At 49.4% G+C, this 15,197-nt stretch overlaps 1 protein-coding gene across 1 annotated transcript in view; it reads right to left on the minus strand.

Annotated features, from left to right (window-relative positions):
• Nucleotides 1-15,197, minus strand: part of HUNK (hormonally up-regulated Neu-associated kinase) — a 102,889-nt gene that overhangs the window by 23,760 nt on the left and 63,932 nt on the right. Inside the window, exon 5 of the mRNA XM_004588579.2 lies at nt 6,251-6,378. Within this exon, the coding sequence (XP_004588636.2) occupies nt 6,251-6,378 (128 nt within the window). The remainder of the gene's footprint in view (nt 1-6,250; nt 6,379-15,197) is intronic.

Here is a 15,197-nt window from a genome sequence, read left to right on the forward strand (position 1 = left end):
ACCCCGTCGCAGTTGCGCATGGCACCATGAACTGTGCTGTTTACACCTCATTTCACAGCACGTTCATGCAATGTCTTGGCCGTCTAAAACAAATCTTTTATGTAGTTTTCTGCAGGATATCCAATTTCCAATATACCACAGAATAAATCCTGAAAAATAATCAGATGCTGCACGGTCCCAATGTTTCTATCGCTCCCTCTAAAGCTGTTTTTCAATTTGCTAAAAATCTGGCATAGTGAGGAAAGCCATAAAGAAAAAAATCCTCACTTTCTGCAGGCTTTAGGTTGTCACTTTAATATTGCTCTTTAAAGGAAGATGGGCATTTTGTCAGCCCGTCCTCTGCAGGATGCCAGCAAGGCCATCCAAACAGAAGCCAGTGTTGACGCCAGAATCAACTTAAGAGAAACTACCTTCGGCTGGGTTATGCCACCGAGGACCTCTAACAGTGTGGGTTTGCATGCAATAACTGGGGTCAGGAACAGGTCACTCCTCATTAAGGCTGTAGAGGTTAGGGTTGGGTATTTGGTGCCACAGTTAAGACACAGCCTGGGACACTAACATCCCAAACATGAGTGCCTGGGTTCGCTCTCAGTTCCAGCTTCCTGTTCGTGCACACTCTGGGAGACAGCAGCAGGTGCCTGCTCAAGCACTCAAGGTCTCTGTTAGCCCTGTGGGATGCCTGCATTGAGTTCTGAGGTCCCAGCTTTGGTCTGGCCCAGCCCTGGCCATCTGAAGAGTAAACCAACAGATACATACATCTCTATCTTCCTTTCTCTCTCTCTATCTCCCTCTCTCGTGCATTCTCTCTCTCTGCCTTTGAAATAGATGAAAAAAAATTGTTTAAAAAATGACAACAAATGAAGTGGATAAAAATACACATGCAGAAGCTGTCACAGTCACGAGATATGTTTAGCACTGTAAGCTCCGTGGCTGGATCTCCAAATAAAACTTGCCTAGAATGCCCTCCCAAAGGCCTGAAAACCAAACAGACCTCCATAAAAAGAGCCTCCTCTTTTTGGAAGCTATCTTCTTTCCTGCGAAACCTGTGCTCTGCACCCACTGGGATCTTACCTAGGGGCATTTAGGGGGCCAAAAGAAAGAAACATCCAAGAAAGGAAGCCTGCTGGGTGACCTGCAACACAAAGGACCTGCAGGCCGCTCTGGAACCCCCGCCCAGGGGGCTTTTCAGAGGATAATTAGCCAGGAGAGTGGGAGACAAACCAAAGGTGCATTTCTGCTCCATTTTCACAACCAAGTGCTCTGCGTCTTCACAAACTGCTAAGGAACACAAGTAATTTTAGTTCAGCTCTCTCCTGGAAAATTTTATGGTCTTTGGACGTCACAAACATAGCATCGCTCACCAAAAGGCACTCTGAGGACATCGTAAGAGCTCTCCGGGGTTTGTGGAAGGGCCCCCGCAAACACTGAATCTCTGAGAGAAAAGGGGTGGGGTGGGGGAGGCACTCTGAGCATGATGTGGTGGCATGTTGTCTTCTGTACTAACCCTCTCCGCCTTCAGAACCAGGCTGACCACTGGGGCCATGGACACGTGTCCACGGTCCTGCAGTGCAAACCCCTGTCCTTCCCGAGCCCTGGAATGTCATGGCTGAGCACCGGAACACTGCATGCTCAGGGGAAAGGCACAGGTGACAGATGGAGCCCTTGGACTTGGAAGTTAGGCTCACCCGAAGCTATCGTCTGCTGGGCTAAGGAACTCTGATAACCTGACTCAGTTGAGCTTTCGGGGAAATACCTAGCAGCCCCGGGTCAAGGCCTAGGGTCTTCCTTCAGCATCCCATGGGTGCATCCAAGGCCTGCAGCCTGGCTGATGTGGAATAACCTTGTCCAGTGCACCAGACAGGCTGTCACTCCCAGCCATGAGAGCGGAAGCTGAGAGAGTGAGGAATTCCTCAGCCGGGGAGGCATTCTGCCCCCCTGCCATGTGCAAGTGCCAACATGCATCAGGGGAAGCTGTCTAGCAGAAAGAACCGAAGGGTCCCCCACAGCCGACTCAAGGGAGGACTGACTCTATGGAAGAAAGTCCCACAGACTCCCAAGGGAAATGCCATAGGTTTTTAAAAGCAAATTGAGTATAATAATAATTCCTTTGTATTGGAATAGAGCAGATGTGATCATTACAAGTAGGACTGAGAATCAAGTGAATAAAGATGTGTGTTCAAGAACACAGGAAAATTGGCCTCTTTCCAATGACGCTGACATTACCCATGCCTTTGCAGTCACAGGTGCAAGAGCAAATATCCCAAGCCCTGGAGCGCGAGGTCACTTTTTATACTCAACAAACCAAGGAAAGGTCCAGAAGTGCCCGGTACACTGGGAGATTCCAGTTTCTAGTTACACAGACTCAGACCCAGGGTCCTCGCAGGGAAGTTGGGAGTGACTGTGGCTCCTTTGCTGGGCTGTGTAACTACAACACGGAAAGCAACTACACACGGTCACTCCAACAACAGCAATTCTGGTTACTAGCATTTTCAGTTGTGCATGGATGATGTCATTGGGGCTCAAAGCGGTGCTCAGGTAGATACAGCCAGTGGGGTGACACCAGGCATCCCAGGCACAGCAGGTGCCACTCAGGCTAGAGACAAAAAGGATGTCCCAGGCTCCCCCTAGTGCAGCTCGCCTCCTGCACTAGGTCAGCAGCCTGGATCCCCACCTGGGAACCCCTGCCATGCACCAGCATCGCCTGTGCTGCCTGGCACAGAGGATCAAAGGCCTAAAGGCTGAATGGAGAAGACAGAGTTCCATTGTCCCAGCTTCACTGCGGAAAAGAGACAGAGAGAGAGAGAGAGAGCGAGAGAGAGAGCAGGATACTAGATGCCTTCCCTGGGAAGGCAGGTCTAGAGATACGATTCACACTTTGCCAAGTCAAGACAGCACCAGGCTGCAGGAATGTGGGCTTGAACAGCCTTAAGCAGCACCTTCTGAGCTGATGGGTGAAGGAGAACCGCCAACTGGAGCGCTGTGAGGTCAGCTGGCTGCTGGTTCCAAGGGTGCTGGCACGCCCAGGGGACATTTTTAACAGTCCTCCCTTGGAATTGCCTTTAGAATGCTTTCCAGTGTCTCAAAGGGTACTTTCATGTCTTAGAGGTACGTTTATTTTCACCATTGAGAAACCACCGAGTGCAGCCTGCGAAGGTTGGCTTCTACCGAGCACTTCAAACAGCCCAGAGGGCTGGGTGCTAGGGCACTGTGAGTTAGAGCCCACGTTCCCTATCTGAGTGCTTGAGCCAAGGCCTGACTGCTCCACACTTCTCCTGCTCCCTGCTAAGGTACTGAGTGCAGCCTGCGAGGGTTGGGTTCTATGGAGTTTTCAAATAGCCCAGAGGGCTGGGTGCTGGGGCACTGTGAGTAAGAGCCCACATTCCCTATCTGAATGCTTGAGCCAAGTCCTGACTCCTTCACACTTCTCCTGCTCCCTGCTAATGCACCTGGAAAGTTCTGGATGCTGGTCCAAACACTTGGGTTCCTGTCACTTCCCTTGGGGACTCAGATGGGGCTCCCGGCAGCTGACTTCAGCCCTGGCTGTCGTGGATATTTGGGCAGTGAATCAGCCAGAGAACCATCTTTCTCTTTCACTCAATCACTCTACCTTTCAAATAAATAAATAAAGTTCCTGGAATTAAGGGATAATTTTATTTTTGGTACCAGAAAGTTGGAGCCCTTGCCTCGCGTTTTCATAATACACACTTCCGGTGACCTCTCTGAAGACGCCTCAAAGGCATGTATTTCTTTTTTTTTTTAAAGATTTATTTATTTTATTACAAAGTCAGATATACACAGAGGAGGAGAGACAGAGAGGAAGATCTTCCGTCCGATGATTCACTCCCCAAGTGAGCTGCAACGGGCCGGTGCGTGCCGATCCGAAGCTGGGAACCAGGAACCTCTTCCGGCTCTCCCACACAGGTGCAGGGTCCCAAAGCATTGGGCCGTCCTCGACTGCTTTCCCAGGCCACAAGCAGGGAGCTGGATGGGAAATGGAGCTGCCGGGATTAGAACCGGCGCCCATATGGGATCCCGGCGCATTCAAGGCGAGGACTTTAGCCGCTAGGCCACGCCGCCGGGCCCAAAGGCATGTATTTCTACACACCAAAGCAAGCTTGTCTTTTAATTCCATTTTCTACCAACTTTTCAAAGAGCCATAGGATATAGCATTCTTGAAATGCCACGAGTACAGAGATGGGGAGCCCAGCAGCTGTTGGCAGAGGCAAGGAAGAGGGAAAGCAGGAGGAAGAAGGTGGCTGTGGCCTGCAGATCCACAGGAGCAGCCGCCCAGCGCGTGTGAGTGAAAGAGTGGGGACATCACACAGATCCACGCATACGACACAGGTGCACAGAACTTAAACCATGCCAGCACACACATGAACCTTGTGACATCTGAATGAGACCATCAGAGCTCACCCATGTTCATTATCTAGTGGTGGTATTCTACCATTTGGGGAAACTGGCTGAGGGTCTCTATTTTTCCTTGCAACTGTGTGTGAGTTTACAATTATGCCACAATATAATTCTTAAAAAGTTTTAAATTTTAACTGTTTTAAAAATCTTTAATCAGTACCCCATTATCACACTCATACGACTGACCATCATACACTTATTTATCTGCTCATCGCTTGTCCGTTGATGCCCCAACTTGGTAAGGAAGAAGAGTGTGTGGTTTGTCCTCTCTCGGCTTCCTGGCCCCTGGAACATGCTCACACGTTACTGGCACACAGCACACAGACATGGCATGATTGCATGAAATTGAATATAGAATAAGTGAACAAAGGACGCAGCACATTGCACAGGGCTTCCCGCGCTCTCAGTAGTTCTGGAAGTTCCAAGACCTGACTACTGCAATCCATTCAGCATCCCCAACTCCACCAGCTACGGCCCTCATGCAGGAGTCCTGTGCCTATCTTCCCAGGGACACTGTGCATGCCTGCTCAGCAGGTGGCCCTCCCAGACAAAGCTGAAAGCATGACCTGGATCTCACTCAATGAACAAATTCAAGGTCAGTCTCATTGATGCTTTATAACATGAAGAGAAAAATGTGTGACAGTAGTAAAAAAAAAAAAGTGCTGGAGTTTAGCCTAGCATCATAAACTGAAGCTAAATACATATAAATACATATGCATGTATATATACCTATGTATACATATGCACATATGTGTGTATATACATCTATCTATACACATGTGTGTATGGATGGGTGGGTGAGTGTGGGTGTGTGTAGATACAGATATTAGCCAAAAGCTTTACCTTGGTAAAAGTGAGTTTATTCTAAGGAACCAATTAAATGACTATCAAAGCCAAGCTAAGGCCAAGAACCTAAAGTGAACTGCAAACCAAAGATCAGATTGTACTAATTCACTGGCTGTGAAACCAAACCCTAATTCAAACTGTTTACTGAAATAGGAGCCAGCTGAAGTTCGAGAGAACTTTTACAAACACAGCTGAGGATTCAGTGTGATGAAGCCACCGAACCGCTGTTGTATTTAAAACCTTCTCAAAACGCTCAAAAACTCAACAAACCAAGAACAGGCCTAGCTGAATGCAACTAGCATTTCTTCCCAGTAAGTTGACCAGAGAAGACATAATAGCCATGTGATTCTATACCAGGCTTCTCCAAGTCAACACTGCAACAGACCAAGTCCCCAAACAATCAAGCCTACAATTATTTTCCAAGTGGAGAACACAAGAGCTCCCTGGGCTGTGTCCAGCCCAGAAGCAGGAAGGAGGAAGTTAGGGATTGGGGGTGATCATGGGACAGGTAAGAATGCAGGTGGCAGGTGGGGTAGAAAGAGCAGCTGTGGGGAGAGGAAGAAACCAGCCACCTCTTGAGACACGGTGTCTACAACAGGAAAGACACTTGAAACCCTGGGAGAGCCAGGCACCACTGCTGCGCTAGCCACCCCTCCCCATGATGTCACTCCATGCAGTCTCAGTTACCTGTGACCAGCCATGAACCAAAGACACTCAATGGAAAATTCCAGAAGTAATGCATAACGTAACCTTTACTAGGTATTTTGTTACATGGATTCTCCTTTGTTAGGCAGTTGCTATGGATCTCTATCCTAGGCAGACATGCTTAGGAGAAGACACAGCATGTGTCCACTCCTCTGGGTTGTAAGCATCAGTGGAAGGCCTTGGGGTACATCCTCCCATGGACATGAGGGGCCTGCTGTAATCACTTCAAAACAGGCCCTAACTAGTCAGGACAGAAAGATGCAGAGCAAGCAGCCAGAGGCGTTACCTGTGGAGAGCTGGGTGGGGAGGGGGTTCATTTCTTTGTCCACCATCTTCTGGTACAAAGCCCTCAGGCTGAAAGGCTCCACAGTGAAGGGCAGGGTCCCGGTCAGCATGGCGTACATGTTCACACCTCTGAAAGGAGAGACAGCAAAGTGTGAGACCAGAATGGGGCTCTCCAGTGGAGGTGCCGGGGCTGGGGGCAGGAGGGAGGAGCAGGAGCAGGAGGAGGAGGATAAAGGCTCGGCAACAGCTCTGGGCAGACACCTTGATGCCGATCACAACAGGCCCTCAGCCTCATCATCTTTCCAGAACTTTCAGCATCACCTTGAAGGCGAGGAAGTCGTGTCCCTTCTCTCTCAGTGATGCACAAAGCGAGCATCGTCAATGCAAAACCCACACACCAAGTAACCGTGAGCTCCACTGCAACACTATTGGCGCAACATTCCATCCCTGGCTCTGTAACGGGTTGTGCTCAAAACCCAGGCAGCCTCAAAACACTGCTTAGGTAAACATGAAACACAAATGAACATCAGGTTTGGGTCCTGGCCCCAGTCCCAAGATACCTCATTATGTATATACACACAAAATCCAAAATCTGGAATATAAAAATCTGCAACACTCTGGTCCCAGGTAGGCAGAACCAACTAGGGCAAGCAGAGACCAAGCAAACCAAAGTGAAACCCAGACCAAATGACAGACGGAGAGCCTCGTAAGCGTTAGGGATCTTGCCAACATGTCTTGTCACGATGTGGTTTTTCAAGCATAGTATATAGCAGGTGGCATTTAAAGGAAGCCAGAGCAAAAGTCACAGGGTCTGCCCCATAAGGCAGGGCCAGTCCCAGCCTGACTAGGTGCCCAGTTACCCCTCAGTCCCTCAAAAGAAAAGTTCCCTAAAGTTTTGCCTGGATCTAGAGAAACTGCTCATGCCAGAGGGAGGGAAGGGGTTTCTCTTTCTCGCCCTTATTGTTTTTTATTTTATGTTGATCGCCAGACTCTGACACTCAGCTCCCGGCCCGGGTGTCTCCATGGTGGTTGTGAACGCTCTGGGTGGGCTACCCGGCTTCTGCCCAGCATCAGCGCAGAGAACAGCAGCATCTTCCTGGAGGGTTTTTCTGTTGCTGAGCATGCCAAGTTAACATCATTTGGAAGACATTTCCTGGTAGGGATGCAAATGCCGGCCTGCCTCCAGGTCCCAAGTGTTCAAAAACACCCAGGGGAGGGGGATTGCATTGTAAACACATGCCACAGAACTTCCAGTCAAAACAAATCCAACTGAGACAGACAGAAATCAAGGCCGTGGAGGCCCAAGGCCGTGGAGGCGCCCCTGAATGACAGCATTCCAGGCCCTGACACATCCCAGAGCGCGTGAGTTAAGCTCCAGCTCACTCTTAAATTTCAGACCTCCACCGAGGCTCGATCCTGCCTCTGGAGCTCACTGCGGAGACAGATATATAAACACCCACACCGCCAAAGTTTGCTGGACAGCCCTCCTCAGGCAAGGTTACAGAAGAGGGTTCAGGGAGGCTGCACGCCGTAGGTGCCGCATAGGGCAAGAGACACTGGCAGAAACACACAAGCAAATAAGCATAGCCCTTATCAGCAATTGAGGAGGGCTCAGGTAGTAAGAAAAGGCTGGACCACACTGCCTGTGTTCGCAAGAGGAGTTCAGCGGGGAGACTGAACTCCTTACAACAGAGACAACTCTGTGTGTGTGTGTGTGTGTGTGTGTGTAGGTGAGAGAGAGACAGAGACAGAGAGAGACAGAAAGTGGGCTTCTGTATGTCTGGCTGGTTGGATGTGAGGATGCTGCAATAGAAAGTGTAAACCAGGAAATGAAAACAAGAATGAACATGGCAAGCACATAGGCAAGTGGATCACTTCTATGTGTGTCTACTCCAGATACAGATAGATGTGGGGTGAATGAAAGGCTTGGAGTGGGCATCTCACCTACATCAACAGAAGCAGCACAGAATGGGGGCACAGAAGATCTTGGTGGGAGATCCAGTGCATTGCTGTTGCAAGTCAGGAAGGCAGTCACGGCATGCAATGGGAAGAGACGAGCAGAGCAGACACTTATTTGGAGAACAATTGCCGGGTGGCAAACCTGGGGCACGGACCCTTTAGTAGGAATACTAACGGGACCAAAGGAAGCTGAAAGAGCCCATAGGGGGCAGGAGGAAGGAAGGAGAAACAGGAGTGATGATAGGTCCCAGAAGCAACTGTGCCATGATGCATTTCGAAGGAGTTCTGGGGCAGAATTCAATGTTCCTTACTTTGGATGCTTCCTAGAGATTGGTAGGAGTTTGGAAAGCTCAGAGGCTGCCCCTGTGTCACAGAATTTCTGCCAAGAGGCCTGGGACACACAGATGCAATGGCTGTAATGTGTCTCTGGCAAAAAGATGTTAGGGGACACTGAGTGGTGCCCAGCCTCTCAAGGCTGCCCCATGCCATACAGGGCAGTGAGGATGGGCTTCCAAGGCCACTGTCCACAGTGTCCACCCACTGGCTCCAGAACACCTGCTCTTCCAGGGCCAGCATGTTACTGATGTGCAAACTGGACCTGCGACCTTCACACTCCAGAGCCTTAGTACATCATGCAACAAGGTCAGGCTAATCCTCCACCTGCAGCACCAAAATCCCATAAGGGCACTGGTTCAAGTCCTGGTTGCTCCACTTTCAATCCAGCTTCCTACTTAGGATCTGGGAAAGCAGCAGATGATGGCCCAGGTCGTTGGGCCCCTGCACCCACTTGAGAGATCTGGAAGAAGTTTCTGGCTTCTGGTTTCAGATCAGCTCAACTCCAGCCACTGTGGCCATTTGGGAAGTGAACCAACAGAAAAAAGATCTCTTTCTCTTTCCTTCTCTTTATAACTCTGCCTTTCAAAAAAATTAATAATTCTTTGGGAAAAAAATCCAACATCTGAGCAGGATCCGAGGAAGTTGAGCCAAAGGGCAAAAATAAAGCGCAAAGGATTCATTTCCTGCTCACTTCTGGAGGCCTCAGTCTGGACTCTAATATCCACACTCAAACCTGAAGAGGGTGGTCTTTTCCTGCAGGTAAGGATCAGCAAGCTGGATGGGAAGTGGAGCAGCTGGGGCATGAACCGGTGCCCATATGGGATCCTAGCACACACAAGGCGAGGATTTAGTCACTTAGCCATCGCGCCAGGCCATATGATGAATTTTTTGAAGCTCCCTCATGTTGGAGAACAAAGCTTCCTGGTGTTTGGACTACTACATTGGATCCCAACAGGTGGTCCTCGGGGTACAGCAGTTTGTTAGAAGTGCCTGTTCCTGGGTTCCCCTGCAGACTGACTCAGAAAACCCTCTCTAGGTGCTTGCGACCACACCCATGTCTGAAACTACTTGGGGGTTGGGGAGGAGAAGTGACAGGAGGGCTGGGTCATCCCAGCAGAGGATCCTATACATCCAGGTACAATGATTCTGCTCCCACCACACACGAGCCATCCAATCAAAGGAACGCTGCTAATTTAAATGTTCTGGGGGAGGAGGTTTCAGTCTCAGTAATATTTAAATTTGTTCCAGCTTTTTTAGCTGTCCAGAGCCATCCGGTTAATTCTACATTTCTGCACCTGGAAGCTACATTTCAATCAGATACCAAAGTGAGCAAGAATGCTTTTCCTTTTACTGGGTTGGGGAACGTCCAGCTATACAAGGGCCACAAAATCGTTTGGTCTGGTCCTGCCAAGACAAATTGCAAGATGGGACTCAAAACTCAAAATATTCACAGCAGGCTGATTTTTGCGTGGAGAATTTTCTTTTTTTTTTTTTTTTAATTTATTTTTATTGGAAAGGCAGATGCACAGAGAGGAGGAGAGACAGAGAGGAAGGTCTTCCGTACTATGGTTTATTCCCCAAGTGGCTGCAACAGCTGAAGCTGAGCCAGTCCAAAGCCAGGAGCTTCCTCTGGGTCTCCCACGCGGGTGCAGGGTCCCAAGGCTTTGGGTCGTCCCAGGCCACAGGCAGTGAGGTGGATGGGAAGCAGGGCTGTGGGATTAGAACCGGCGCCCATATGGGATCCTGGCGCATTTAAGGCAAGGACCTTAACCACTACGCTATCGCTCCGGGCCTGAGTTGAGAATTTTCTATGGCCTACAAATGGCTTTAAAAATGTCCAAAAAAAAAAAAAAAAAGTCCGAATAGCCTTCACAGAAATTTGGTTACCTAGTCCTGCTTTGAAAGGATGGTGTATGGGTCTAATGCTGTGGTATAGTGGGTAAAGCCTCTGCCTGCAATGCCAGCATTCCACATAGGCGCCAATTCACATCCTAACTGCTCCACCTCTGACCCAGGTCCCTGACTGTGGCCTGGAAAAGCAGTGGAGGATGGCCCAGGTGTGTGAGCCCTTGCACCCAAATGGGAGTCCCGACTCCCACTGTAGTCACCCAAGTAGTTAACAAACAGATTGGAAGAGTTCTCCTTTTTTCTATGATTCTGCCATTCAAATAAAAATAAACATTTCTGGAAAAAAAGAACACTACAAAGAAAAAAAAAGATGATAAATCTTTCAAATCCCCAAGAATTTTATTGGTTTTTTTTCTCTGCAATATGCATAGCATCACAGGTAAGCATAACACATGCTTATTTATCTTAAAAATCGCACCAGGGCACTGTGGGATCAACCTGGGATGCAGCAACTAGTTTCTACAGGAATTCTGATGATCAAACTGACTCCAGAACTCCATTGCTCTGAGATGAATTCATTATCAACAGAAATCACCATCCTTAATAAAGGGCACCTCGCTTTCTCTCTGTTCCCCACGTCTCCTCTCTCTAAACTGTGGCTACTCACGGTTCCCAGCTCTCTGCTGGTAAGAGGCACAAAGGGAACGAAGAAAGACAAAGTACTCAGAGACGCACCTGGCATAAATTAAGAGTTGGACAAATGGTGATTTAGTGTTTCATTTATTTTAAAAAGAACAATAGGGGAAAAATAGCTACAATTATGTTTGTTCCCTGATGTCCAACAATGATGGAAACCTACATTGAGATCTTAGAAGATAAACCAAAAGGAGCTTCTTAAGCCCTCTCCCCAGATGCTTCATCATATTTAACGTTAGGATGAAGAGAAATCTGGTCCCTCTGACATTTCAGAAGGATGTGGGAATGCCAAGGGGACGCTGCAGAATGTGGTTTGCAAGCTCCGGTAATCCTGCAGAATTAGGGGTAGTTTGCAAACACGCTCAAGAATGTCCTGATGGATGTTTTGAAATACGGCTCAGGGCCCATCAGCTCTCGGTGGCAGATGTGGGACCCCCAGGAATCAGAGAGAAGGAGACAGACAGACAGCAATCAAAGACTGGGATGAGAGGTGGGGGACAACAAGCCAACACAATGATAGAATTTCTCCAAGCAGAGAGAAGCCAGTGTGAACCACTGTCTTGAGGACCAAATGGGATGATCTGCTGTCAAAGTAACAAGTGTGACACTGCAGGGCGGCTGCAGGCAGAGAGCCAGAGGCCCTGGGACAGCCAGATGGTAGTCCTGCCTCTTACAGGGACCAATCTTCCTTCGCAGCCCAAACGCCTGCCTTCAGGAAGAAGAAAGACAGGATCACCGCTCCCTGCAGAGATCACCCGACTGCAGCGAGATGCAAGGGGTACAGCTATACCAGCAGGTGGAGGGTCCAGTCCCCTCGCAGGCGTGTGAGCAGGAACCTCAGAAACTGCCCCGTTGATACCCAAGTATGAACACATGATTTCTGGGTAATTTGCAAGAAAGGAATTGCCTTGAGAAACTAAAATAACTACAGCCAACAGCAATCTCCTGCCCGCTCCAGGATCAACACCCAGCAAGGCGAGATCTCAGTGGGGTCCGGAGAGAGGAAGCCCACCCAGACCCCCCACATTCGGGAAGCTCAGACTTGCACCCCACCTCCGTCCAACTGTGCCAGTTCCTGACAAATGCCTTCTTATGCATTTGAACGACTTTGGTTCCTTTTCCCTTCTCTTGATCCACTTCTATATCCAACAAAGCAGCTAACTACAAAGGAAAAAGTCATGCGTTTTATAACCGAGACATCTAGGAAGCTCAAGGGAACTTTCTTTCTTAAAGTCAAAACTCCCCTGGATACCCCCCCAAAAGTCTCCTCCTCCTGCCAGCCCCCATTCTGAGGGCGTCTGGGTGGGGAAGCTGATGGAATCTAGACTCAGCCTATGCACAGGTGGGAGGGCTGCCTTAAAACAGTGCCACCCAGCCAACGGTCTGGGTGTGTGGTATGTGACTGTCAACCACACACCCCGGGGACTCCCCAAGGGCCAAGGGCAACCCTGGCCAAAAAGAAAAAAGCTGGATGCTCCATCTGTTGGGGATCATTCTCTTCATTTTTTGCTTTGGGATTCATGGGAGTTCTCAAGTGAGCATCTTAACAATTTGCAAATAAAGTCTATTTGTATTCTCACTGTTTTAAGCAGTGATTTCCATGACAGTTTTTTTTTTTTTAATTTATTTATTTTATTGGAAAGGCAGATGCACAGAGCGGAGGAGAGACAGAGAGGAAGATCTTCCGTCCAATGGTTCACTCCCCAAGCAGCCGCAATGGTCGGTGCTGCGCCGATCTGAAGCCAAGAGCCAGGAACTTCTTTCCGGGTCTCCTACACAGGTGCAGGGTCCCAAGGCTTTGGGCCGTCCTTGACTGCTTTCCCAGGCCATATCGTGCCGGGCCCGACAGTGTTTTCTTTGAGGAGGAAAAGCCCATTGATGGGAGCAAAGGTTTAAATGTTTCCCACGGCAGGATGAATACTTAGGGTTTTGTATTTGAAATCTCCAGTCACCGGGAAGTACATACAATTCAGCTATCTGGAGTAAGGGAAAGGGGTGAGTGATTTAAAGTAATGATTCAAAAGTAATGAGAAGGGCAGCACTGTGGCTTAGTAGGCTTAGCTTCTGCCTACAGCACCATCATGCCACGGGAACAAGGGTTCATGTTCCAGCTGCCCGACTTCCAGTCCAGCTCTCTGTGCTAGTGGCTTGCGAAAGCAGCAGAGGATGAACTAAGTCCTTGGGACCATGCATCTGTGTGGGAGATCCAGAGGAAGCTCCTGGCTCCCGGCTTTGGATTGGCTTAGCTCCAGCCATTATGGTTATTAAGGGAGTAAATCAGTAGATAGAAGCTCTCTCTCCCTCTCTTTCTCTCTCTCAAACTCTGCCTTTCAAATAAAAAAAATAATAAGATCTTTTAAAATGAAAGCAAAGGGAAACTCCCCAGAAAGAGAGGCACCTCTCTTACTTGCATCATTTGTCCCTGTTGTGCTAGGGCAGGGCCCAGCAGGCTCTGTTTGTGGGGAGGGGCTTTCTCTCCCAGACTCCCCTTGGGTGGCAGCCAGGTTTGCTTGCTAAGTCAGTCTCAGCCATCTTGGAGAAAAAGTCCCTGATGCCCAACACAGGGGCTGTCAGCTGTTGTCTGACAGTAATAAAACAGAGGAGACTTCATAGTGACAATGTCCACCCCCATGAGTGACCTCCCCTCTCACTTTAAGCAGGCTTGAAAATGAAAGGCTCCTCAAGTTTTCTACTTCCAGTCCTGGTGACACAATCTCGGACACCAAACAGAAACTCCATCTCATGCACAGGACCCCAAAGCAGGGGGAGATGAATTCTATACAAAAGAGTCTCAAGTTGTATGCTTTCTCCCAAACTACCAGCCACAGTCACTGGATATTGTACACCTGCCCATCTTTGCATATGCCATTTCCTCCACCTGGAACAGTCCCCAGCCCGCCAGCTGCTGGCAACAGATGCAGCTCCCTTCTGCAGCCTGGCTGGTGGAGCCCCAGGTCTGTCCCTCTGCCTCGCCCCACCCTCTGCAGCTGGTTCCAGGTGAGCCCTGCATGTGTGCAGGGGTACACAGCCAAATCCCTCAGTTTGGGCTCAAACCGCACACATGGATGTCCTCACAGTCATGGCTGGGGAGGACTCTCCTCCTGGGTTGGAAACACCTATCCTCACAAGGCAGAGAGAGGAGGAGAAAGAGAAAGAAAGAGAGAAACTGTCTGGTATCACCAAGGATGCTAACTTCTGTGGGCAATCGCCCCAGGCCCCTACCCTGCTGCCTGAAGGGATTGGCTTATGCCTAACCTTCCCCATGGCCTGAGTTATAGCCTTCAGGCCTACATATGGAGTGTGACTTCCAACATGGCTATGAGGTCAAGGGGAGTTTACCTGAGCATGACCTCTGACATCACCAGAAGATCTGGGGAGACAGACCTGTCACATAGCTAATTATAGCATCTTTGGTGGGCGTGGGGTCTGCTGGAAAGCTCCCTCCTGCCTTCCCCTTCCTTACCCTTTAAAATCTGTACCTTCGGATAATAAAGCACACATTCTTCACCAGCTTGTCCCTGGTGGTTCTTGCAGCCAAAGGCCACCGTCTGGTCTGCCTCACCCTCGGTGATCTCGGGGCCTGCTGGCAGGTCTAAACCCCAAGAAACTTCTTACCAGACCCACCCTCACAACCTCATCTGAACACATAAAAGTGCTCACTCTCCGATAGTGCCACTTCCTACTTTTCAACTTGGTGATGCTCTGGGCAGGGACTTGGATCCTCTCCCAGGCTCAGGACATGCTGCAGGCTCCTCACTGGCACCCACTATTCCCTACCAGCCCTGTGAACCTGATCCTGAGAGCACATGACCAACACCTGGCAGTGCAGAGTGCTGCTGAGCCACAGCGCCCCGCAGGGCAGTAGCAGCAGATGCACTTCCCCATCTCCAATGCTTCCAGTCCCACTGCAAACCAAGCAGCACCTGCAATTCCACCCCAAGGACCCCACATGTGGGAGACCAGAAGAGGTTCCTGGCTTCTGGATTCAGATCAGTTCAGCTCCAACTTCTGTGACCCATTTGGGGAGTGAACCAGCAGATGGAAGATCTTTCTTTCTGTCTCTCCTCTCTCCAAATCTGCCTTGCATATCAAAAGAAATCTTCAAAAAG

Source organism: Ochotona princeps, chromosome 3 (assembly GCF_030435755.1).
Source record: "Ochotona princeps isolate mOchPri1 chromosome 3, mOchPri1.hap1, whole genome shotgun sequence".
Taxonomy (NCBI): domain Eukaryota; kingdom Metazoa; phylum Chordata; class Mammalia; order Lagomorpha; family Ochotonidae; genus Ochotona; species Ochotona princeps.